The sequence below is a fragment of the Ctenopharyngodon idella genome, chromosome 1 (assembly GCF_019924925.1).
Source record: "Ctenopharyngodon idella isolate HZGC_01 chromosome 1, HZGC01, whole genome shotgun sequence".
Classification (NCBI taxonomy): Eukaryota; Metazoa; Chordata; class Actinopteri; order Cypriniformes; family Xenocyprididae; genus Ctenopharyngodon; species Ctenopharyngodon idella.
In genome coordinates, this window is record NC_067220.1 from 40354341 (window position 1) to 40375696 (window position 21356).

General features: G+C 37.5%; 1 protein-coding gene across 3 annotated transcripts; it reads right to left on the reverse strand.

Annotated features, from left to right (window-relative positions):
* Positions 1–883: 883 nt before the first annotated feature.
* On the reverse strand, positions 884–20873 carry si:dkey-121b10.7 (heparan sulfate glucosamine 3-O-sulfotransferase 3B1). Of its 3 annotated transcripts, none has more exons than XM_051892818.1 (2): positions 20143–20873; positions 884–3520 (listed from the first exon to the last, which is right to left on the reverse strand). In XM_051892818.1, exons 1-2 carry the CDS (start codon positions 20628–20630, stop codon positions 2902–2904), a joined length of 1107 nt encoding a protein of 368 aa, XP_051748778.1. In that variant the 5' UTR covers positions 20631–20873; the 3' UTR covers positions 884–2901. The 3 variants fall into 3 exon arrangements, 2 of the variants coding, with proteins under 2 accessions (XP_051748778.1, XP_051748787.1); XM_051892827.1 differs by lacking the exon at positions 20143–20873 and adding an exon at positions 3669–4096; XR_007930143.1 differs by lacking the exon at positions 20143–20873 and adding an exon at positions 3664–4096 and having other exon boundaries at positions 3380–3520.
* Positions 20874–21356: the final 483 nt, after the last annotated feature.

Genomic DNA, 21356 nt, shown 5'->3' on the forward strand with positions numbered 1-21356 from the left:
CACTTTTGATTAATTTAATGCATACTTGCTGAATAAAAGTTGAACAAAATTACTTTCTTCTTCTTCTTCAAAAATATCTTACTGACCCCAAACATTCCCAAAAATCCCCAAAACATTTTTTGCTTGGTTACAGGTGGATAAACAGATAATATTTAAGAAATACTAAAGAGGGGACCATATGTCTTTTTAGTAGATTAAAATCATGGTTTAAGCTATCCACGTCTTCATATAAACCCACACAGGCCACATTAATCTATCAGGATTTGGAAAATGCTGTAAATCCTCCATTAAATAGCATTTTATGGATGTTTGGAAGCGAGCAGCACTCGATCTGGATTAAATCATGGTGACGGGGCACTAAATGGATGATGGCACACCGCAGTGGAACTATAAACTTAAACAGACAATTATTGATTTTGATATTTTTTTAGGAATGAAGAGGCTGTCTCTAGATTGGTAACATTAATGCAGCGGGAGAAAAGGGTCTGTCTGGCCAGCTTTGGTGGTCAGTGCTTTAATATGGCATGGCGTGGGAGGTCATCCAGGGGTCAAGGGTCAAAGATTACCATCCTAAAGGTCTCTATGACCCTTGCAAATTGATTGCTTACACATCAGAAAGATTCAGCTCAGAATGTTAACTTCACATTTAGCCTGGCTGGAACTGACAGCTACACTCCTTTACATCTTCTTCTTTCCATTTACTCCACTGGTATACTGAAGTTATAAAAACAGGGAATATAAATGTGTTTCCTACTCATTATGTGTACTCTATACACTGTTAAATTAATTAGCCATTACAAATCTCAGCAATATTTGATCACAGAAAACAGTAAAATGAATATAATGTGTTTATACATTGTTTCTATCATGTTTATTTATTATAATGCTTGTAGAAAAAAAGCTGCTCATTGATTTCAATATATATTTGGACACTGACAGATCAAAAAATCTTTACATTCATAAATATAAATAATAGCAATTTACAGCAGAAGCAAATCTTTCAGTCAGCAGATATTGTCTTAAGAATAATGCATAGTCCAGTATTCATCCCTGTATAACATCTTGAATAATTATTGAGAAATAAACTATTTAAACTAAGACAGGGTTAAATAGCTAAATCACTATGAAAACACATCCTAAGAGAATTACATGAATAATCAAATGTCATAAAAAAACACAAAAACAAATATGTGGCAAAAACAATACGTGGTTCAAAATCTAAACCAAAGAGTACACATTAAATAGCTAAAGTCATTGTTTTTACTGTAAAATGCCTTTTTTAATGAGCAAAAATACACAAAATAAATAAATATAGCACATTTCTATTGCTTTCCTCCCTGTCTCTCTTTTCTTTCCTCAGTCTCATGTCTGTTACGTAACAGTGGTTGAATGACAACATCCAAGTTTTGCTCTTTTTGGCAGCAATAAATCACAAAGAACAAATGTGTTTTGAGCTGTATCATTATGGGCATCTGAAATACGGGACCGTTTAGGCAGCAGACATCAGAGCCGTTATTCTGTTCAGTTTGAGATCGTTCTCAGCTGATTCAGACGCAAACAAAAAAATAGATGGTAAAATGCATTTTAAAATGCAAATATATACTGGAAAATGCCTGTTTTAAATGTATTTGATGTATTTTGATGAAGTAAAAATGTTTCAATGCAATAATTTGGGGTTTAAAAAACACTTAATATTCAATTTGACTTCACTGATCAGATGAGAACAAAACTTGAACTTGAGCTGAATAATGACACTATTGACTGCCATCTGTAGAGCCGCTTATAGATGAACTGAACTCATTTCATAATGAGTAACTTTACACAGTAAACTTTACACACAACTGAACTGAATCAACACTGAAATGAATTAAGCTGGACTAAACTGAATCAACACTGAACTGAATTAGGCTTGACTGAACTAAAATACTGAACTGAATTGAGCTGAATAACGACACTGTTGTCTTTGTAGAGGTGCTTTACAGCAGAATTTGTTGCATATTTGATGAAGTTTGCATCACTGATTCTGTTATTCTCTTTATTACTGTGAAGCTGCTTTAAAACAAGCTCTATTATATAAAGCGCTATATTACAGAGCTATGGAAGCTTGTTTCCGCCACTGAATAAAAAAATAAAAAAGGTAATTGTGACTTTTTTCTTGCAATTGTGAGTTTACATCTCGCAACTCTGACTTTTTTCTCAGAATTGCATGATATAAACTCGCAATTGTGTTATAAAGTCAGAATTGTGAGATATAAACTCACAATGGCAAGTTATAGTCCAATTCTGAGAAAAAAATTCAGTCTTTTTTTCCTCAGAATTGGACTTTATAACTCATCATTGCAAGTTTATATCTCGCAATTGTGAGAAAAAAAGCAATTCTGACTTTATTTTTTGTAATTGTGAGTTTATATCTTGCAATTCTGACATTATAACTTGCAATTTTGAGAAAAGAAGTCAGAATTTTGAGATAAAAAGCCGCAATTACCTTTTTTTATTTTTTATTTAGTGGCAGAAACAAGCTTCCATACAGAGCCCCTAAAGTGACATGGTGATGAAAAAATATAAAATGGGAGGAAAAAATATACTTCAATGCTTTTGCGTTTTCTCGCAAAAAGTTTTGCGTTCCCACAAAAAACTTTGCGAGTTTCTCAAACAACACAAACATTTTTCAAGAGAACATAAAAGCATTTACATATATTTTTTTCCATCCCCATGTCCCTTTAGGGGCTATATAAATAAAAGTGACTTGACTTAATCTGCGAAATTCAAAATTAATTTTGTTTCTCATTGTCTTTCTGGGCCAGTACACATTATATGCACTGTGAGCTTTGACTGTGCTTACAGTGAAAATCAATAAGACCGTTTCATAGCTTTCTGCATTATCAAAAAGGGTGCAACTCTTTAGTCCCAGCCAAAGTCCTGCCCAGTCATCTGGTAGAACTTCATGTTGAAAGGCCTGTAGAAATCCCTGAGTCTGTGCAGCACCTCCGCCGGTATGTGCGGATGCGGTCGCCCTTTCGTCTTCCCCAGACATCGTGGTCTGCTGCTTCCTTCCGGCTTTTTGAGGCAGGGAAAGCCTTTAGTCTGGTTAAAGTAGAAGTGCTTATTGGTCACCACCCGTTTGAGTCCCAGAAAGTCCTGCACCCTGCCCATTTCTCCCGCGGGGTCCGTCACCAGCTTTTCGCCGCTCACGAAGAGAAGCTGTGCGAGTGGGAAATACCTGAGCCAGTTCTCCAGGTGTTTGGCGTAGATGCCGATCCTCACGGCGCTCCAGGATGTGTCGATCAGACCCGTGGTGGAGTTTTTAAAGACCAGATTCTGGAAAGACGGCAAGCCGGGGTTTTTGGTCAGAGTCTGAGTGTAGTCCGACACGGCCCGGGTCACGGGGTCACGGACCACCACGATGAGTTTAGTGCTGCGGCTCATGGAGAAAACTCGGGAAGGGGCTTCACGTGTGATGAAGTAGCTGGGTGTCTTCTCCATGGTGATCTGGCCGTCTAAAGAACGAGGCATTAGATTCCTACAAAAAAAGAAAGTGAAAATCAGTCATAATGGAGGTCACTTCTATTAGAAATCTGATTTTTTAAAAGAGTTTTAAAGTGCTCGTATTATGCTCATTTACAAGGTTATATGTGTGATAGAATACATTTATTTTTCTCATACTGTACATTGCTGCAGCATCTCTTTTCACCCTCTGTCTGAACGATCTATTTTAGAGCCCGTCACATGGAGACGCAAAATTATATTATAGCTGTATACTTAAAAATTTTGTATTGTATCAGCGTTTCGTCCAGACGGATCTGGAGTTTTAGGAGCCTGAAACCGCTATTTTTTGAAACCGGGTCCCAGAGAGGATAAATCTGAAAATGACACCCTTGCGTTTTCATGTGTACAGCCAATCCGTATGTCATCACCCCACGTCTCGACCCTAATCAGACACCACTACGTCATGTAACAGCAACAACAACAACAATAGCGAACTACATGCTTGTGTTCGTGTTAGCTTTATTTGTATTAGCTTTACTAAAGTAAAGCTTTATTACTAAGCTTTACTAAAGTTTGTATACAGCGCGTTTATGAGCATGCTCCAAGTCTTCTTCTCCATTTTTAGTGCATCTCTGAAGCAGAATTACAGCGCCACATACTGGTCTGGCATGTATACTACATAGTTTTGAGTCAGTTTCACTATTTTCGTGTGTATGCAGATATTTCTTGAGACGACGCTGTGTTTACGGAATTTTTTTTAGAACGAGGATAAAAAAAGCTTTAGCTTTGTGTGGATGTGGCCTTAGTTACTGTCTCTTTAAAGCCCACCTCTCTGAAAAGCCTAGTCTGCTTTGATTGGTCAGCTGCCCAGTCTGTTGTGATTGATTGGCCAACCACTTGAAATGTAACACCCCTTTACCATAATCGAGCTTCAGCTCCCGAGGCTTCATGAGCAGCTGTAAACTGTATTATGGTAACTATGGCGTTGATATTGAAAGTCCATACAATGTTTTTTGCATATACCCAACTTATCCAAATGTTTTTGGAGAATGGGCCAAAGTTCCCAGGCGGGCATTAGGCATATGTGAAATGTGCAAATGTGTTTGTGAAATGAGCACGAGAGACTTGACTCACAGTTGATTCCAATGGAGTGCAACATTAGGGGAACTGATTTTAAACCATAACTTATAAATCATCAAAGCCAGACATACTCTGAGCTACAAGGTTGTTAATCAATGGTATATGAAAAATGCTTCCAGAACCAAGGCCGCTAAAAAGTCAGGCTAGTACTTTTGGCACTCTATAGAGTCTAATAAGGCACAATACTCTAATAAAATATGTTTGCATTATGGGATTGTCTTTTCTTTTCACCCAGATATGAAGATTCTGTCATGATTTACTCACCCTCATGTTGTTTCACGCCTGTATGACTTACTTTATTTCTGTGTAACAGAAGTCATAAATAGTCATATATGCTTGGAAGTGGCATGAGGATGAAAAAATGATGACAGAATTTTAATTTTTGAAGAACTGTGCCTTTAGGGATACAATGCTGCATTAGAATCAGGCCAAAATTTAATTATGCTGCCTTTCAGAACAGCATTTGCATTTGGACTGCACATAAATGTCGTCTAAGTAGGCAGCTCATTAGGTTTTGGGACAGAAACTATGTGTAGCTGCACCTATGTCGTCCAAACAAAATATTGGACTGCAATTTTGAGCAATAATGCAAAATGAAAAACTTTATTAAAAGTGACTCTGGAGACATGATAATTGCCACCATTTCAGCTCTTGCCAGGGGATGAAGCTGTCACAAGTGTTCTGCATTTCAGCTCATTATGATGAAAGATGTTCTTTTTATTATCAAATATAAAACAAGCACTTCTCTGATGAGGTCACTGTTGAATTACTCACTCTATCCTGAGTAATGCAAAGTGTTGTTAAATAAACATAAAAGTTGACGTTATTAAAAACCAGCCTTGTGAAATGAATGAGAAGGGAGTCGGTGAGTCGCTATAAAAGAAAGAAAAACACGAAACCATAACAGCTCTTAGCAGTCATTTCCTGATGGGTTTTGTCCCCAGAACGTCTGTCAGATGTGTCTTGATCTCTCCAAAGCACGTTTCGTGCTGATTTTGTGAGATTCTCATTTAAAACATGAGGTTTGTCTTTACCACAAAGTGGAATGAATGCAGTTGTAATGTCACTGTAAAAATTTCACGTTTAATTCAGTGTTACTTGCCATTTCTTTGTAATTAAATGTGAGTGAAATTTGTTTAAAAAATCATAATTACTCTGCCTTTCTGAACAGCATTTGCATTTATAAATACATTTTATAAATAAATACATATAAGCAAGTATAGATAAATTATGGTTCTTGTTGGTTATAAGGTTCATTTAATCTCCTCAATGAATGTCCAATAGCTCAGCATTAAATGGAAAAGTCTCTACACTAACTCTCATTATTTCCATAGTGAACATATGTAGTAGATTAACTCTTCATTGGTCTGGGATGGTGTTTGGAAAGTGGTCGCTCTCTCTCTCTGTCTCTTTCTCGGAGGCTGGCCATCATCTCATTGCCATGAGGCTAATACTGAACTCTAATAAGAATCATATTCCTCTACGAAAGCTTTACCACAGAGACAAGAATCAGAGGAATCAGGCCGACTGGTTGTTTAGTGCCAATGGCCTGTTGACAGTGAAATAGACTGAAGGATAACATTGAAATTGGATTTGCCATTTGACCCGCAATGCTCTTAAAGGAACAGTTCACCAAAAATCACAACATTTTGTCACTATTTATCCACTCTGGTATTATTCGAAAGGGCATTTAATTATTTAAGGAGAATTTCTGAGGACTCTTCATGCACGCATGTTCAAATAATGATAATTTTTAGTTTGTTAAAGTCAACAAGAAATCAAAATGGACAATTCTTGAGTTTAAGCAAAACTACAAAAAAGCAGTTATTTAAACCACTTTAATGCTGTAATTTGTCTGTTATTAAAACAGACATGTTGATTTGCTTTATCAGTGCAGAAATGTTTTCTGAAAACACCTGCAATTGCTGATAAAGAAGCAACTTAACAAAAGTCAAGGGTCAAGAGCTCAACTAAAGCAAATACTGATCTCCATGATGGTGACCTCAAACGAAACATTTTCAATAAGACATCAACATCTAAACCTCTGTTAATTCTCAATAAGAACTTCTGTAGATGTGTGACAGAAATAAAGTCAGTCAGGTTAGTAATAAGTGAAGATGGTAATGCTGTTTGTGGAGTTGTTTAATCAGATCTTCAGAGATTTCATGTTTTTCATCTAAGACTGAGGCTGAAGAAAGTTGTAGTTTGTGTTCTTATTTCTCTTTCTTTCAGTGCTTGTTCACAGCAGGTGTTTGAATGATTGAAAGAATGTTTCAGGAACATCATACTAACCTTTAAATAACATTCTACTAACATTAAGAAAACTGGACATTTTTATGTTCTTGGAATGTTACAAATCAACGTTCCTAGAATGTTGAATTTTAGATCAAAATTAAGTTGAAAGAACGTTTGAGGAACATTGTACCTTATAAAGAAGTTTCTCTAACATCAAGAACACTGGGTGTTTTTTACGTTCCCAGAACCAACACTGAATATTTAGAGAACGTTCTTATAACAAAATTCTGTTAGCTGGAAAGGGCAAAAAAAATAGCCCATGCAACTTCTGAAGCCATACAATAACTGAAATGTAACTATTCCAATCATGCAGCATTTCTTTAAAAGTGTTTTGAGTATCTTTACATGATGCATGTTCCCAGTGCCTGCTTTTAGAGATGTGATCTTGAAGCATTACATGCAAACCTTTTAAATTGGATTCACAATGTCATGGTTAATGTCAATGTTGTCATTCTCACCCTGCATCTAAAGTGCAAGCACTGTTTGGCTATGTACACACAGCTAAGTGCATGTTTAATTCAGAGTAATCAAGCTAATGGAAGCCATAATGACACTGGCCGTGTCTGCTGACATCATGTTTACGCTGGGGAGAGCAAGCTGGTAATCAGTGAATAGTTTGGGCTTTTCTCAATTCACGCCAATGGCCCACACACTCTGGTCCATCCATTTGATCTCCAAATCCAAAGAAGCATAGCAAGATAAAGCCCTCATTTTGACCAGGTTTGCAAACGCAGCTGACTAGCGACCTCTGACAACCTTTGATCTCTCGCCAGTTGTGTGCTTGTGCGTTTTGTTCTTTATCGGGAGGCTTTGAAGCAGCTGCTGTAACCTGTGCAGTTGTCAGGGTGATGAAGTGGCTAGCATCCATGCTGTTTGTTTTGATCACACCTAGCGCAGCGTTAGTAGTTAGCATCTGGGCCGGGAATGTGGGAGTACATGTGAGCTTATCAGCTCAGAACCTGGCAACAATTTATTTCTGTTTACTAGTACAGAAGGCACGGCTGCGGGTGGCCTGGTGCAAAAATGGCCTCTAAAAATATCAACAAACTCAATGTGTTTGGTTATAAAATAAGCCTTAAAATGTTAAGAAAAATACATTGTAACATTGTTGTCCTAACATATCTGAACATCCATACAACAAAATAAATTCACCTGATCAACAAAACTGCATGCATTTTGTCACTGGTAGAAATTATAATCACATGATCAACTTCATAATCAGCTATTTCTAGATTATAGATAGACAGACAGACAGACAGACAGACAGATAGATAGATAGATAGATAGACAGACAGACAGACAGACAGACAGATAGACAGACAGACAGATAGATAGATAGATAGATAGATAGATAGATAGATAGATAGATAGATAGATAGATAGCCAAACAGACAGACAGACAGACAGATAGATAGATAGATAGATAGATAGACAGACAGACAGACAGACAGACAGACAGACAGATAGACAGACAGATAGATAGATAGATAGATAGATAGATAGCCAAACAGACAGACAGACAGACAGACAGACAGATAGATAGATAGATAGATAGATAGATAGATAGATAGATAGATAGATAGATAGATAGATAGATAGATAGATAGACAGACAGACAGACAGACAGACAGACAGACAGACAGACAGACAGATAGATAGATTTTTTTTATCTTTAATTTTATTTATTTTCAATTTTATTTATTTTTACTCCCATGAGAAATCTGCATCACTTACAGTACAAAATAAAAATCTGTTTTGTTGTAAAGACTGTGAAAATATTCCTGAAAAATTATTAACAAAAGAACATGGTTTCATACTGGACACCACACAAATATACTGACTGACCACCACTGTTTGGTTTAGGTTTCTGTGGGTTACTTTTCAAAATATTCAAATACATTTTTGAACCAAAGACATGCTGAACTATAAAAAAAGAGACAATAAACAAAGTGCGGTAAGTCATGCCTGATTACACGGCAAGCTCTTCCTATTTTACCTCTTCCTCTTAGCTGTTTGCATAACACACCTCATAACAGAGCGGGATCTTCTCTCCCTTATTTAAATTAACCACCAGATATAACCTTTCTCCCATTATCAGAGGAAAACATCCAGACAGAACACCCCCTGTGTCTGGCAGCAGTGACCCGGGATGTTCCTGCATGATCTCTGCCACATCTGGCAGCAATGAGTCTCAGAGAGGAAGTTGCTTCCCATTAAGGGCTCACCATGGGCCTGAAACCAGTCTCTGAAATGTTGATTTGTCCAATATTTGTCCAATATCTGAATTGACAAAATTAAAGTTATCTCAACTGAAGCAAGTAAAACTCAAAAATAAAAAAAGTGGTCAATTAAGCAGGAAATGTGTCACTTTCAAAATGCTTTGAAATTGCCCTCTTATTTTTATCCGATTCACTTCAAACTTCATCAGTATAATGTCAAAACACGGCAGATGTAGACCTGCAAAAAGATTATTGATATCTTAAATACTGTTGCCATGGCAAGGCATCAAACTTTAATAATATTCTTGGGTGTTTTTGAGGCTCTTAGCATGCTGTTGAGTTTATTTGTGCTCTATAAATTGACTAATTGAATGACTGATTGATTGACATGCTGAAAGATCACATTTTTACATTTTATAGAAAAAAACTAAAAAACAACAATAAAAACACCCTATTTTTAATTAGTATCGTTGATTTGGTGTTCATCCTGAAATAAGATTTTAATTGAGGGGCAAAATTCAGAAAACATTTAGATAATTTATTTTTTTATTTAAATTAAGAATTAAAATAATCATTTAGATTAAAATAATTTTATATTTTAATCATTTTCAGTGGTATTTGAGTGGTAAAAACAATCTGTCAGTGGGGTAATCAAAAATTACTTTCTTAGAACTGAATTTAAATTGAAGAAACTAACAAATATCTAGCCACTAAAAATATGAATCAATCTGAAAACTAGAAAGAAATGTTTACAATGAATTATACTGCAGTGTGACTATTGTTTTAAAAACTAAAAACCCATAATATATCCAGAAACCACTACACGTGACATAAAATATTCTGTGGTCCCACACTCTTAAGACTCTGTTTGAATGCACCGAAAAATCTTAAAAACAGGTTGTACTGTATATAGACACAGCACTCAGTTAAGTGCACACCATAGCGAGGACGGCATGACCTTCTTATTGAGAACACATTGAGGACACAGGCTTGTCATTAGAGAGCAAATGGGAGCTTCTAGAAACTGTGGGAAGCAATTAAATGTCAGCTGGAAATAACAAGTAAAGCACCATAAAACTGCTAAAACATGCAAACGGACAGAAAACAAGAGGCAAAACACACCCTTAGAGAAGAAAAATCCTCTTGAACGTTTCAATTGTTTCTTTTAGACATCAATTAGATTAAATAAAGACTTCTTCTCAGTTTTATCTCCTGAGAACAGATCCTAGTGATCTCACGTCTCCTCTAGACTTTCAGTCACAACTGACAATGATTTTAATATGAACTCAAGACCAAATGATCTGAGCATGCTAGAGGAAACATCTGAAACAAAAGTTGGTACTTGAGCTCTTTATTAAGCTCTGAAAGAGAAACATCGGAGCAATAAAATCTTTTAATTTTAGAAACATTTAGCAGACTCTGAAACTCTGCATGTGTGGCATAGCAGGAAAGCCACAGGTCAAAGGAGAAACCAGGATTTAAATGCTGACATCCTCGAAAGAGAGGGAGGTCCCGCATTAACAGGAAACAGACTAGCAGCAAATCAGAATGTGTGTGTGTGTGTGTGTGTGTGTGTGTGCTTGTGAGAGAGACAGAAACTAATTGCCCTTCCTATCATGTGGGAAAATCAGCAGTGCTGCTGTGAGTGTGTTTGCGTGGGTTTATCTGTGAAGCAGCAGCAGGATGACCACACCCAAAGATGAAGACACAATAGCAGAAAAAGACAACTACAGTTGTATTTAAATTCCATCTGAAATAGCTATCGATTCTACCTTATCAGCTAGTTGCATCTGTAGAGAGCAGCCAAACCCCAAATCAAAAACCCTCTACTACTGTACATTAAAGGCACAATATGTAAGATTTTTTGATTAATATATCGGAAAAACCACTAGATCAGTGTTATATATTTTGTTGACTTGTGTACTTATCCCAGATTTTTCCAAGAATGTTTAAATCCAGAGAAATAAGCAATTTTAACCAGGACACTGAGCGTGTCTGTGCGTTGCCTTTCAGTGACACCATACCTGTGTTTTTATTTTGTAAAAACCATGGAAACATCAAAAACGCTTTAATATATTATATGTTTTATTAGACAAGGGAACAACTGTTTGGTTACATTTATAGACAGAAAACTAATCATTGTTATATATCTTAACACATATAGTCTATATAGTATAGTCTATCTATAGACTCATTTTTCTTGATTATATTAATATGATATTCTTATATCGATCTAGCTTACTGCAATGTGCAATAAGCATCTCATAGCAGCCGCCGAGTGAGCACACCGAGTAGCATTATAACAACTTTCAACGCACAAATATACACTATTTTGCCAAAAGTTTTGGGACACCTGCCTTTACGTGCACATGAACTTTAATGACATCCCATTCTTAATCCGTAGGGTTTAATATGGAGTTGGCCCACCCTTTGCAGCTATAATAGCCTCAACTCTCCTGGGAAGGCTTTCCACAAGGTTTAGGAGTGTGTTTATGGGAATTTTTGACCATTCTTCTAGAAGCGCATTGGTGAGGTCAGGCAGTGATGTTGGATGAGAAGGCCTGGCTCACAGTCTCCGCTCTAATTCATCCCAAAGGTGTTCTATCGGGGTGAGGTCAGGACTCTGTGCAGGCCAGTCAAGTTCCTCCACACCAAACTCGCTCATCCATTTCTTTATGGATCTTGCTTTGTGCACTGATGCGCAGTCATGTTGGAACAGGAAGGGGCCATCCCCAAACTGTTCCCACAAAGTTGGGAGCATGAAATTGTCCAAAATGTCTTGGTATGCTGAAGCATTAAGAGTTCCTTTCACTGGAACTAAGGCCAAGCCCAACCCCTGAAAAACAACCCCACACCATAATCCCCCCTCCACCAAACTTTACACTTGGCACAATGCAGTCAGGCAAGTACCGTTCTCCTGGTAACCACCAAACCCAGACTCGTCCATCGGATTGCCAGACTGAGAAGCGTGATTCGTCACTCCAGAGAACACGTCTCCACTGCTCTAGATTCCAGTGGCGGCGTGCTTTACACCACTGCATCTGACGCTTTGTGTTGCACTTGGTGATGTAAGGCTTGGATGCAGCTGCTCAGCCATGGAAACCCATTCCATGAAGCTCTCTACGCACTGTTCTTGAGCTAATCTGAAGGCCACACGAAGTTTGGAGGTCTGTAGCTATTGACTCTGCAGAAAGTTGGCGATTTCTGCGCATTGTGCGCCTCAGCATGCGCTGACCCCGCTCTGTGACGTGGCCTACCACTTCGTGGCTGAGTTGCTGTTGTTCCCAATTGCTTCCACTTTGTTGTGATACCACTAACAGGTGACCGTGGAATATTTAGTAGTGAGGAAATTTCACAAATGGACTTATTGCACAGGTGGCAACCTATCACGGTACTACACTTGAATTCACTGAGCTCCTGAGAGCGACCCATTCTTTCACAAATGTTTGAAGAAGCAGTCTGAATGCCTAGGTGCTTGATTTTATACACCTGTGGCCATGGAAGTGATTGAAACACCTGAATTCAATGATTTGGAAGGATGTCCCAATACTTTTGGCAATATAGTGTATCTAATATGATAAAACAGTGCTGCGTCATACATTTGACCAGAAGAAGCGGAAGCAGCGACTGTGGCATAATAAAAGTTCTGCTGCTCTCGAGCCATGTGTTGCGCTCGTCTCTCATTTGCAATTGCTTCAGCGGCCTCATTCAGCTTTTCAAGGCGACCGTTATTTACAACGTATTGCTTTATTGTTTCCACGGTGACACGTCATTGCTTGTCACGTGACACACCACAGACACAATAGTGCTGTATGACTGATGATCTGCTTTTATTTAATTTTTCCTTTTTTATTAAAAATATTCACAAATTTGTTAACTATAGCATGAAATATCAGATTTTCTGATTGTCAAATATGTGTAAGTGGATGTGTTTTGTTTATAACACCTTTATAACGATGGGCGCCGCCATGTTAGTTTGCACCGCAGTACAGAGAATCGGCTCTGTTGGATTTACAACACGTGAATTCATCCACTTCAAATTCATATTTGAATTTGGCAGTTGATCACGTGATGCGGTGATGATTCTGTGCTCAATCTTGGCGTTATCAAGCTATGCCTTTGTTTTGAATAGGCGACCTCTAGTGGTGAAAAGTTACATATTGTGACTTTTAGTAATGAATCATTTCATTTGATAAAATGTATAATATAAAGAGCTTCTTTTTTTTTTTTTCTAAAGGGCTCCCAACTCTGGAACATGCTGCCAATTGAAATAAAAGCAGTACATGACATGATATTTAAAATAGTTATCTTAATAATAATAATAATAATAATATCAATTATATATTTTTTTATTAGATATTTGTATTTATTTATTTATAATAAAATTACATAATTAAACACTTAAAATTATTTTAATTATATATATTAAGATTTTTATTGGAAATAATAATTTTTACCATTTATTTACACATCATCATTCTTAATTCTTGCACAAAAGAACACAAATTTTATATTTCTAAAACATCAAAACACTGAACGCACTGCAAATCCACCTACATCCTCCAAGATAGTCTCTGAAGCCCTGGCAGGATGTGCTTCCTTTTCTTCCTGCTTTTTAATCTGCTTCTGAAGCACTAATTATCTAATCAGACTGGCTGAAAATTTTAGATATTAAGTGTTTGATGTTAAGGATCAGTCACAGGAAACAACAAGGAGGCTGGAGATCACCAGTGGTCAGAGTGGATGTTTTGGTAATGGCCGTTCCTAATGCTGGATGATATAATGTTACTGGTGGGCAGCAAAACTGGCCATAGATTTTGGAAATCTGACTGCAGATAGTACATACAATATTGCTGGTAAACAAATAACATATTAAGGTATTTATACCTTAATAACATATTTAATAACATATTAAGGTTAAACTTGAAATAAAGCTATAAAACTTGGTTGCATCAAGTTTTGCACTAAAATGTATACAACAATTAAAGTACTGTACCTTTAAAGTATCTGAGATTCAGGATGTGTCACAGTTTCTGGAAACAGTCCAGTATCAGGACATTGCTAAATGCCCACAAACGCCTGACATAAATTTACGGTATAAATTTGGCAGGAGGACCCTGGGAAAAAAGACCTGGCACAATATTCAATGAACTATATGTTATGGTGGTGTGTGCAGTGAATACTGTTTCTGTGACAAATGTGTAATTGCTGACTGAACTGAAGCCAAAGAGCAGAATTACATTTATAAAACTGATGTAAATTTATATGTGACCAGATAGCGTCTCTAGCTAGAAGTTACAATGCACACATGAAGGAATATAAAAGTAAAAACAGATCATACAATGGAAATCTGTTGAAATATGCACCACACAGAATTTTAAGTGACTCAATATGGAGTGTGTAGCAGCATAATGAACCTTTAAGACCAGCCTAGAGGAAACCACATCCCTGGCTTGGTTAACAGCCCACCGTATGTGCAGCTTTAACAGTCGACTCGCAGAAGAACGACTGCAGCTGCAGGATTGGGAGGTTCTAGTATGATTAGTGTCTTCAAACACATTTTTTTTTTTTTTGCCTGATTAATCATACTTTTCTTGTTGGAAGTATTCAGAAGGAATAGACTGGGCTTTTCTCTATAGCATGTCTGTATTTCAGCAGTAAAAGACTAGGCATTTCTGCTGAGAAGCCATGCGTCAGAAACAACTATCTATGCCGTTGTGGGTTGGTGAACAGCTTGGGACAAGCCAAACCTTTCTTTCTCTTGGCCTAGACTGTAACTTACCCACTGAATACCTCCAAGTTGTTTCTTAGGAAATGATTATCCAGCTAACCACATCATAAAAAAATAAAATGTAAATCACAAGCAAATCTAAACACGTTTCTCACAGTCAGGTGTGTCCATGAAAGACACAGAAACTCAAAAACAAGCGCTATAGTCAACTAACTAGTTGATTAAGCTAGCCAATCAGAAACCCACTCTGCCAAGTCATGATTTTGCATATTCAGATTTTTTATTTATCCTTTATTTATCCAGGAAAATCCCATTGAGATATCATAATCTCTTCTTCCAGGGAGACCTGAAATTTGCTGACAGGATTGGCTTAAATATGTTTGGAGGGCAGGGTTTGAAGAGAGGGTGTGCCGATAAAATGAGCAAAATAGCGGAAGCTTATGAAGAACCTTTTCCTGTGATTATCAAATTAGTAAGTTAATGAAACACTCTTAATAATAAAGGTTCCAAAAGGGGGGTTGCCCAGAAATGTCATAGAGGAACCATTATTGGTTCCCCAAAGAACCTTTCAATGATCAGTTCTTAAAAGAACATTTTAATAATCTGAAGAACCTTTTTCCACTATAAAGACTCTTTTGTGGAATGGAAGGATTCCATGAATTCTTCACAAACCATTGATGCCAATAAAGAACCTTTATTTTTTAAAGTCTAGGCCTCCCTTCCAATGCAATTTCTTTTTATATCTATCTGAGATATCTGAGATCTATTAAGATTGTTTAGTGCCACATATAAGCAGATCTTCTGTAAGTATTATGTAGAGATCCTGCATTTGGTGCAACAAATTCTTTTAGTACATGATCATTTTCATCAGTTGCTTCCTCCAAAAATGACCTGGCTCTTATTCTTCATTACGAGGCTGAGGATATAGATAACGCATCTATCTCTGTACTGCGCCAGTGATGTGTGCTGTGATGGTTTCTTCCACACCACTGCCCTCAACCCTGATCAATCAATGGCTAGTTTAATGTTAGAGACCCGGGTCATGTGGGAAATCAAGCCTGTCAAATCGGCTCTCTGACATCATGAAATGTATGGTTTTAAAATCCAAATTGAATGTGTAATGCGAAATGTAAATGTATTCATTAACATGAGAGACAGGTTAACTGAAGAAAAATTCGCTCTTGTGTGGAATGGATTGAGTGCTAATGCTTTTTCTAAGACAATTTGTTAGAATTCTAGTTGTTTTTGACAACTTTGCATAAAAATAAATAAACAAGCAAACAAATCTTTCTATCTAAATTATTAAATAATTAAATATACTAATTATATATTTATGAACACTATTTTATATATATATATATATATATATACATACATACATACATACATACATATAAAATAGTATGATGTCAACACTTTCTCTGAAAACTTACTTTTGTCTGCTTTAGGGATCAATTTCAGTCATTTAAATATCTCTCCTCCTCATTTCTAAGGGCCTTCTGTTACACAGCACTCACAAGACAACAAGGAGATAAACCTATCTAACACAAAAAGGGAGTATTCTCTTAACACAGGTCTTAAAACATAAACCTTTATAGCCAAGCACCTTGGAGCATCATAAAGAATCTCAAGAGCTGAAAAGGCAGCAGCAGTTTGTCAGCAAGATTGAATATGCACAGGTTAATTAACTGTCTCTATGCCTAAGTGCAATAAAGTTGGTTAAGGAAGAATCGATAAGCAGCACGTCTTCACACATCATTGATTGGGAGGCGACTTTTATTCCACATGGTGATTTATGGAGTCATGAAAAGGTGCTACCAGAGTCAGGTGGGGGAGGAGGAAGAATTATTATGGATTAATGAATAGAATTAAAGAACGTGTAATGCATGGACATGTTAATCAGAACATATTAGCAAAGAAAAAAATAGTTCAAAAAGAGCAAAAATAGCTTTCAGAAGATTTTTATGATCTTCAGTTTATAGAACTAGATTACAATTCTTTATTAAATTATGCAAAAATCAAAAATGTAAATTAAAATAATAATTAAAATAAAATCTTTGACCAAACACCTGTACAGGTGCTGGTCATATAATTAGAATATCATCAAAAAGATGATTTATTTAACTAATTCCATTCAAAAAGTGAAACTTGTATATTATATTTCAAATGTTTATTTCTTTTAATTTTGATGATTATAACTGACAACTAAGGAAAATCCCAAATTCAGTATCTCAGAAAGTTAGATTATTGTGAAAAGGTTCAATATTGAAGACACCTGGTGCCACACTCTAATCAGCTAATTAACTCAAAACACCTGCAAAGGCCTTTAAATGGTCTCTCAGTCTAGTTCTGTAGGCTACACAATCATGGGGAAGACTGCTGACTTGACAGTTGTCCAAAAGACGACCATTGACACCTTGCACAAGGAGGACAAGACACAAAAGGTCATTGCAAAAGAGGCTGGCTGTTCACAGAGCTCTGTGTCCAAGCACATCAATAGAGAGGCGAAGGGAAGGAAAAGATGTGGTAGAAAAAAGTGTACAAGCAATAGGGATAACCGCATCCTGGAGAGGATTGTGAAACAAAACCCATTCAAAAATGTGGGGGAGATTCACAAAGAGTGGACTGCAGCTGGAGTCAGTGCTTCAAGAACCACTACGCACAGATGTATGCAAGACATGGGTTTCAGCTGTCGCATTCCTTGTGTCAAGCCACTCTTGAACAACAGACAGCGTCAGAAGCGTCTCGCCTGGGCTAAAGACAAAGAGGACTGGACTGCTGCTGAGTGGTCCAAAGTTATGTTCTCTGATGAAAGTAAATTTTGCATTTCCTTTGGAAATCAGGGTCCCAGAGTCTGGAGGAAGAGAGGAGAGGCACACAATCCACAATGCTTGAGGTCCAGTGTAAAGTTTCCACAGTCAGTGATGATTTGGGGTGCCATGTCATCTGCTGGTGTTGGTCCACTATGTTTTCTGAGGTCCAAGGTCAACGCAGCCGTATACCAGGAAGTTTTAGAGCACTTCATGCTTCCTGCTGTTGACCAACTTTATGGAGATGCAGATTTCATTTTCCAACAGGACTTGGCACCTACACACAGTGCCAAAGCTACCAGTACCTGGTTTAAGGGCCATGGTATCCCTGTTCTTAACTGGCCAGCAAACTCGCCTGACCTTAACCCCATAGAAAATCTATGGGGTATTGTGAAGAGGAAGATGCGATATGCCAGACCCAACAATGCAGAAGAGCTGAAGGCCACTATCAGAGCAACCTGGGCTCTTATAACACCTGAGCAGTGCCACAGACTGATCGACTCCATGCCACGCCGCATTGCTGCAGTAATTCAGGCAAAAGGAGCCCCAACTAAGTATTGAGTGCTGTACATGCTCATACTTTTCATGTTCATACTTTTCAGTTGGCCAAGATTTCTAAAAATCCTTTCTTTGTATTGGTCTTAAGTAATATTCTCATTTTCTGAGATACTGAATTTGGGATTTTCCTTAGTTGTCAGTTATAATAATCAAAATTAAAAGAAATAAACATTTGAAATATATCAGTCTGTGTGTAATGAATGAATATAATATACGAGTTTCACTTTTTGAATGGAATTAATGAAATAAATCTACTTTTTGATGATATTCTAATTATATGACCAGCACCTGTATATAATGTATACAATATTTGTAGGCTATAATGTAGCAATCATTTGTACAATATTTCACATGGGCAACAGTCATGACCTTTTAATGAGTAAAGTATATGAGCACCTGGTCACTTACAAAGCTTGAGTGCTTTCTCTCTCTCTCTCACAAACACATAGTGGCCATGTGACAAAGCTCGTCCATGTAGGGCTTCCAGCTGGCATGCACAATGGCTCAGCTGTCATTACACATCTGCACACACACAGGATACCCGTGGTGTTGACAAGGCTGATATTGAATTATACGTTACAAAAACCCTGTACATGGGTAGTTTGTGTACATAAGGCTGTCACCACATGCTGGAACAAATGTGTGTGTAAAAGTGAGAAAGAGAGAGAAATCATCAAACTAAGCCTCAAAGTCGCTTCGCAAGCTATAGCTGTCTTCAGCGGAGAGGAAATGCATCATAAACGGCCCATATCCATGATTATTAAGGGAGTATCATCTCATCCTCATGTCATTCCAAACCCATAGATGTTCTTTGAAAAAATAACAGAATATGAGTTTGGAAAGTCAGTAAATAATGACAGAATTTTCATTTTGGGCCTAAGTATTTCTTGAAAGACACGTTTAAGATTGTATATTTCCCATTTGTCTGATTTTGGATGACATGGAGATGAGCGACAGATGAGGGAGAGAGAGAGACACAGTCAATCCACAAACATTATATTGGCAGAGGGCTGAATGTCCTGCCGATGAGACATGGCTCTAAACTGGCTAGGTTATTGACAGGTGATATTAAAGAACCAAGTGGCATTAAAATAGAGAGGACGAATCAATTGCTGATCACGCAGACATATAACTGCTTGACGGACAGTCTAAACATGTAGTTTTGAAAAAAGTCTCAGTGTGTAAACTCTTTTGAGGAGTTAATTAAACCAATGATCTCTGCTGAAAGACTTTACGACGAGCCCTGCATATGCATTTTGGTCTAGATAAATTACAATGTCTGTTATAAAATTGGGCTACTGTGAGATAAAACATATGGTGCCTCACTTGATTACCATTTTTAAGATTTTAAGTGGGTAACTTGGATACAAAAAATTGCAGTCTCCAAGAATCAAAATCATAGGGAGAGATTACATAGACAGATGAGACTAGCTTTTTTATGATTGGTTTGTAACGCAGTACAGGTGTTGTAGCGAATTTCGACCCCTTGCCAAATTATTACCTCCCTCGTTGAATTCGCTACCTGATTGCCTAATTCTAAATAAATGACAAACCATATTTCTCAGTTACTGTGAGAGGCATTGATGCTTAAATGTAAAGTGGTTCAAAAAAGTATTTAAACGCTTAAGAAAAAAAAAAAAAAAAAGATCACTGTATTAGATACAGCATATCAAAACCTATAGAGTATCTTCAAATATATTTCTTTAAGAAAAATGCCATTATTCTGGAATTGCAAAGGCATTCATAAATTTACACGTGTGCCTTAAGTGTCCATGAAAGAATCTTTTATGTCTGTATAATGAAGTTGCATACTGAATTTGAACACGTTTAGGAGTTTTGATAATTCCTTGCCCTATATAGTAAAAGCGATACTATTATTCACAACTATAAGCAGACGACCTACCTGTACCACTGAAGACCCTTCTCATAGAACCTGTCAAAGAAGTGCGGCTCTGCGCCTACGGCTCTTACGTCGGGATGGACGCGCAGGAACTCCAGAAGCGCGCGCGTTCCCCCCTTTTTCACGCCGATAATAATCGCCTGAGGAAACTCTTTGGTGCCAAAATTGTTTGACACAGAAAGATTGTTGTAAGTGTCATAGTCTAAGCCTCGCTGCCTCTTCTCATCTTCCACGTCTGTCGCATCCTGATCGGGGAGTTCGCGTACGATGGAGCCGTTCCAGTGCGCGTCCGGCTGGAGTTTCTTCCATTCCTTTGGGAAAAGTTTGCTTCTGAAACTTTGATGGACGTACAGTGGACTCGGCATGGAATCGCAGTATCCAGTGAGACAGTAGAATAAATAGGTGAATATAAGGAGCATGGTAAAGAACATGGACACCTTGGAATGCGCTTTCAGGTGTCCGAAGTCGAAACTCGTTGTCCAACATCCCATGAGTGTCTTTGCTTCGCAAGAAATAACACGTTAAACGGAGGAATCATGCCGTATTAAATGTAAAAGAATAACTTTTGGTTGCAAGACTAAACATTTAGTGAGATTTACTGTTTTTTGCGCCTCAAAATCACTAAATCAACTGCACGCCATATTTGCACGATCATGTCTTATATAGAGAAGTAACATAACTTGTCATGTTCTTTTTGTTGGACTGATATGACTTAGTGGCTTAGTCTCTCGCAGTCGTGCAGCTTCGGGTGACCAGGGTTACCCATTCATCTCCCACCCGTTTTTGGTGTGAATCCACGCCCTGCCTTTTGAGTCCCACCCCTTTTGCTCAAATTACTTTTATGACTTTCCTAAGCAGTTACAAATCCATTAAGTACTATACAATCGATGAGAGCTAGAGAGCTTATTTTTTTGCGGATAAGAAAAGAACAGGTCAAAGTTCACATCCCTTACAGCATAATAGTGAAATGTTATCTCAGGTATTTTTATGGCATGTACTTTTTTTTTCATAGGCTGCAGTGTGAGGCAGTACAGATGAAGAGGTCAGTGAGTGAGCAACACCTGTCCTGGAGGCCACACACTCAGCGGAGACAGTCTGTTCCTTGATCTCGTCTCTGTAGACTTAAAAATCACAATCACCTCAGTTCATGCAAACACTCACACTGCAATATTCATTTTAATATGTAAGATTTTTGCAGTAAAATATCCAAAAACCAC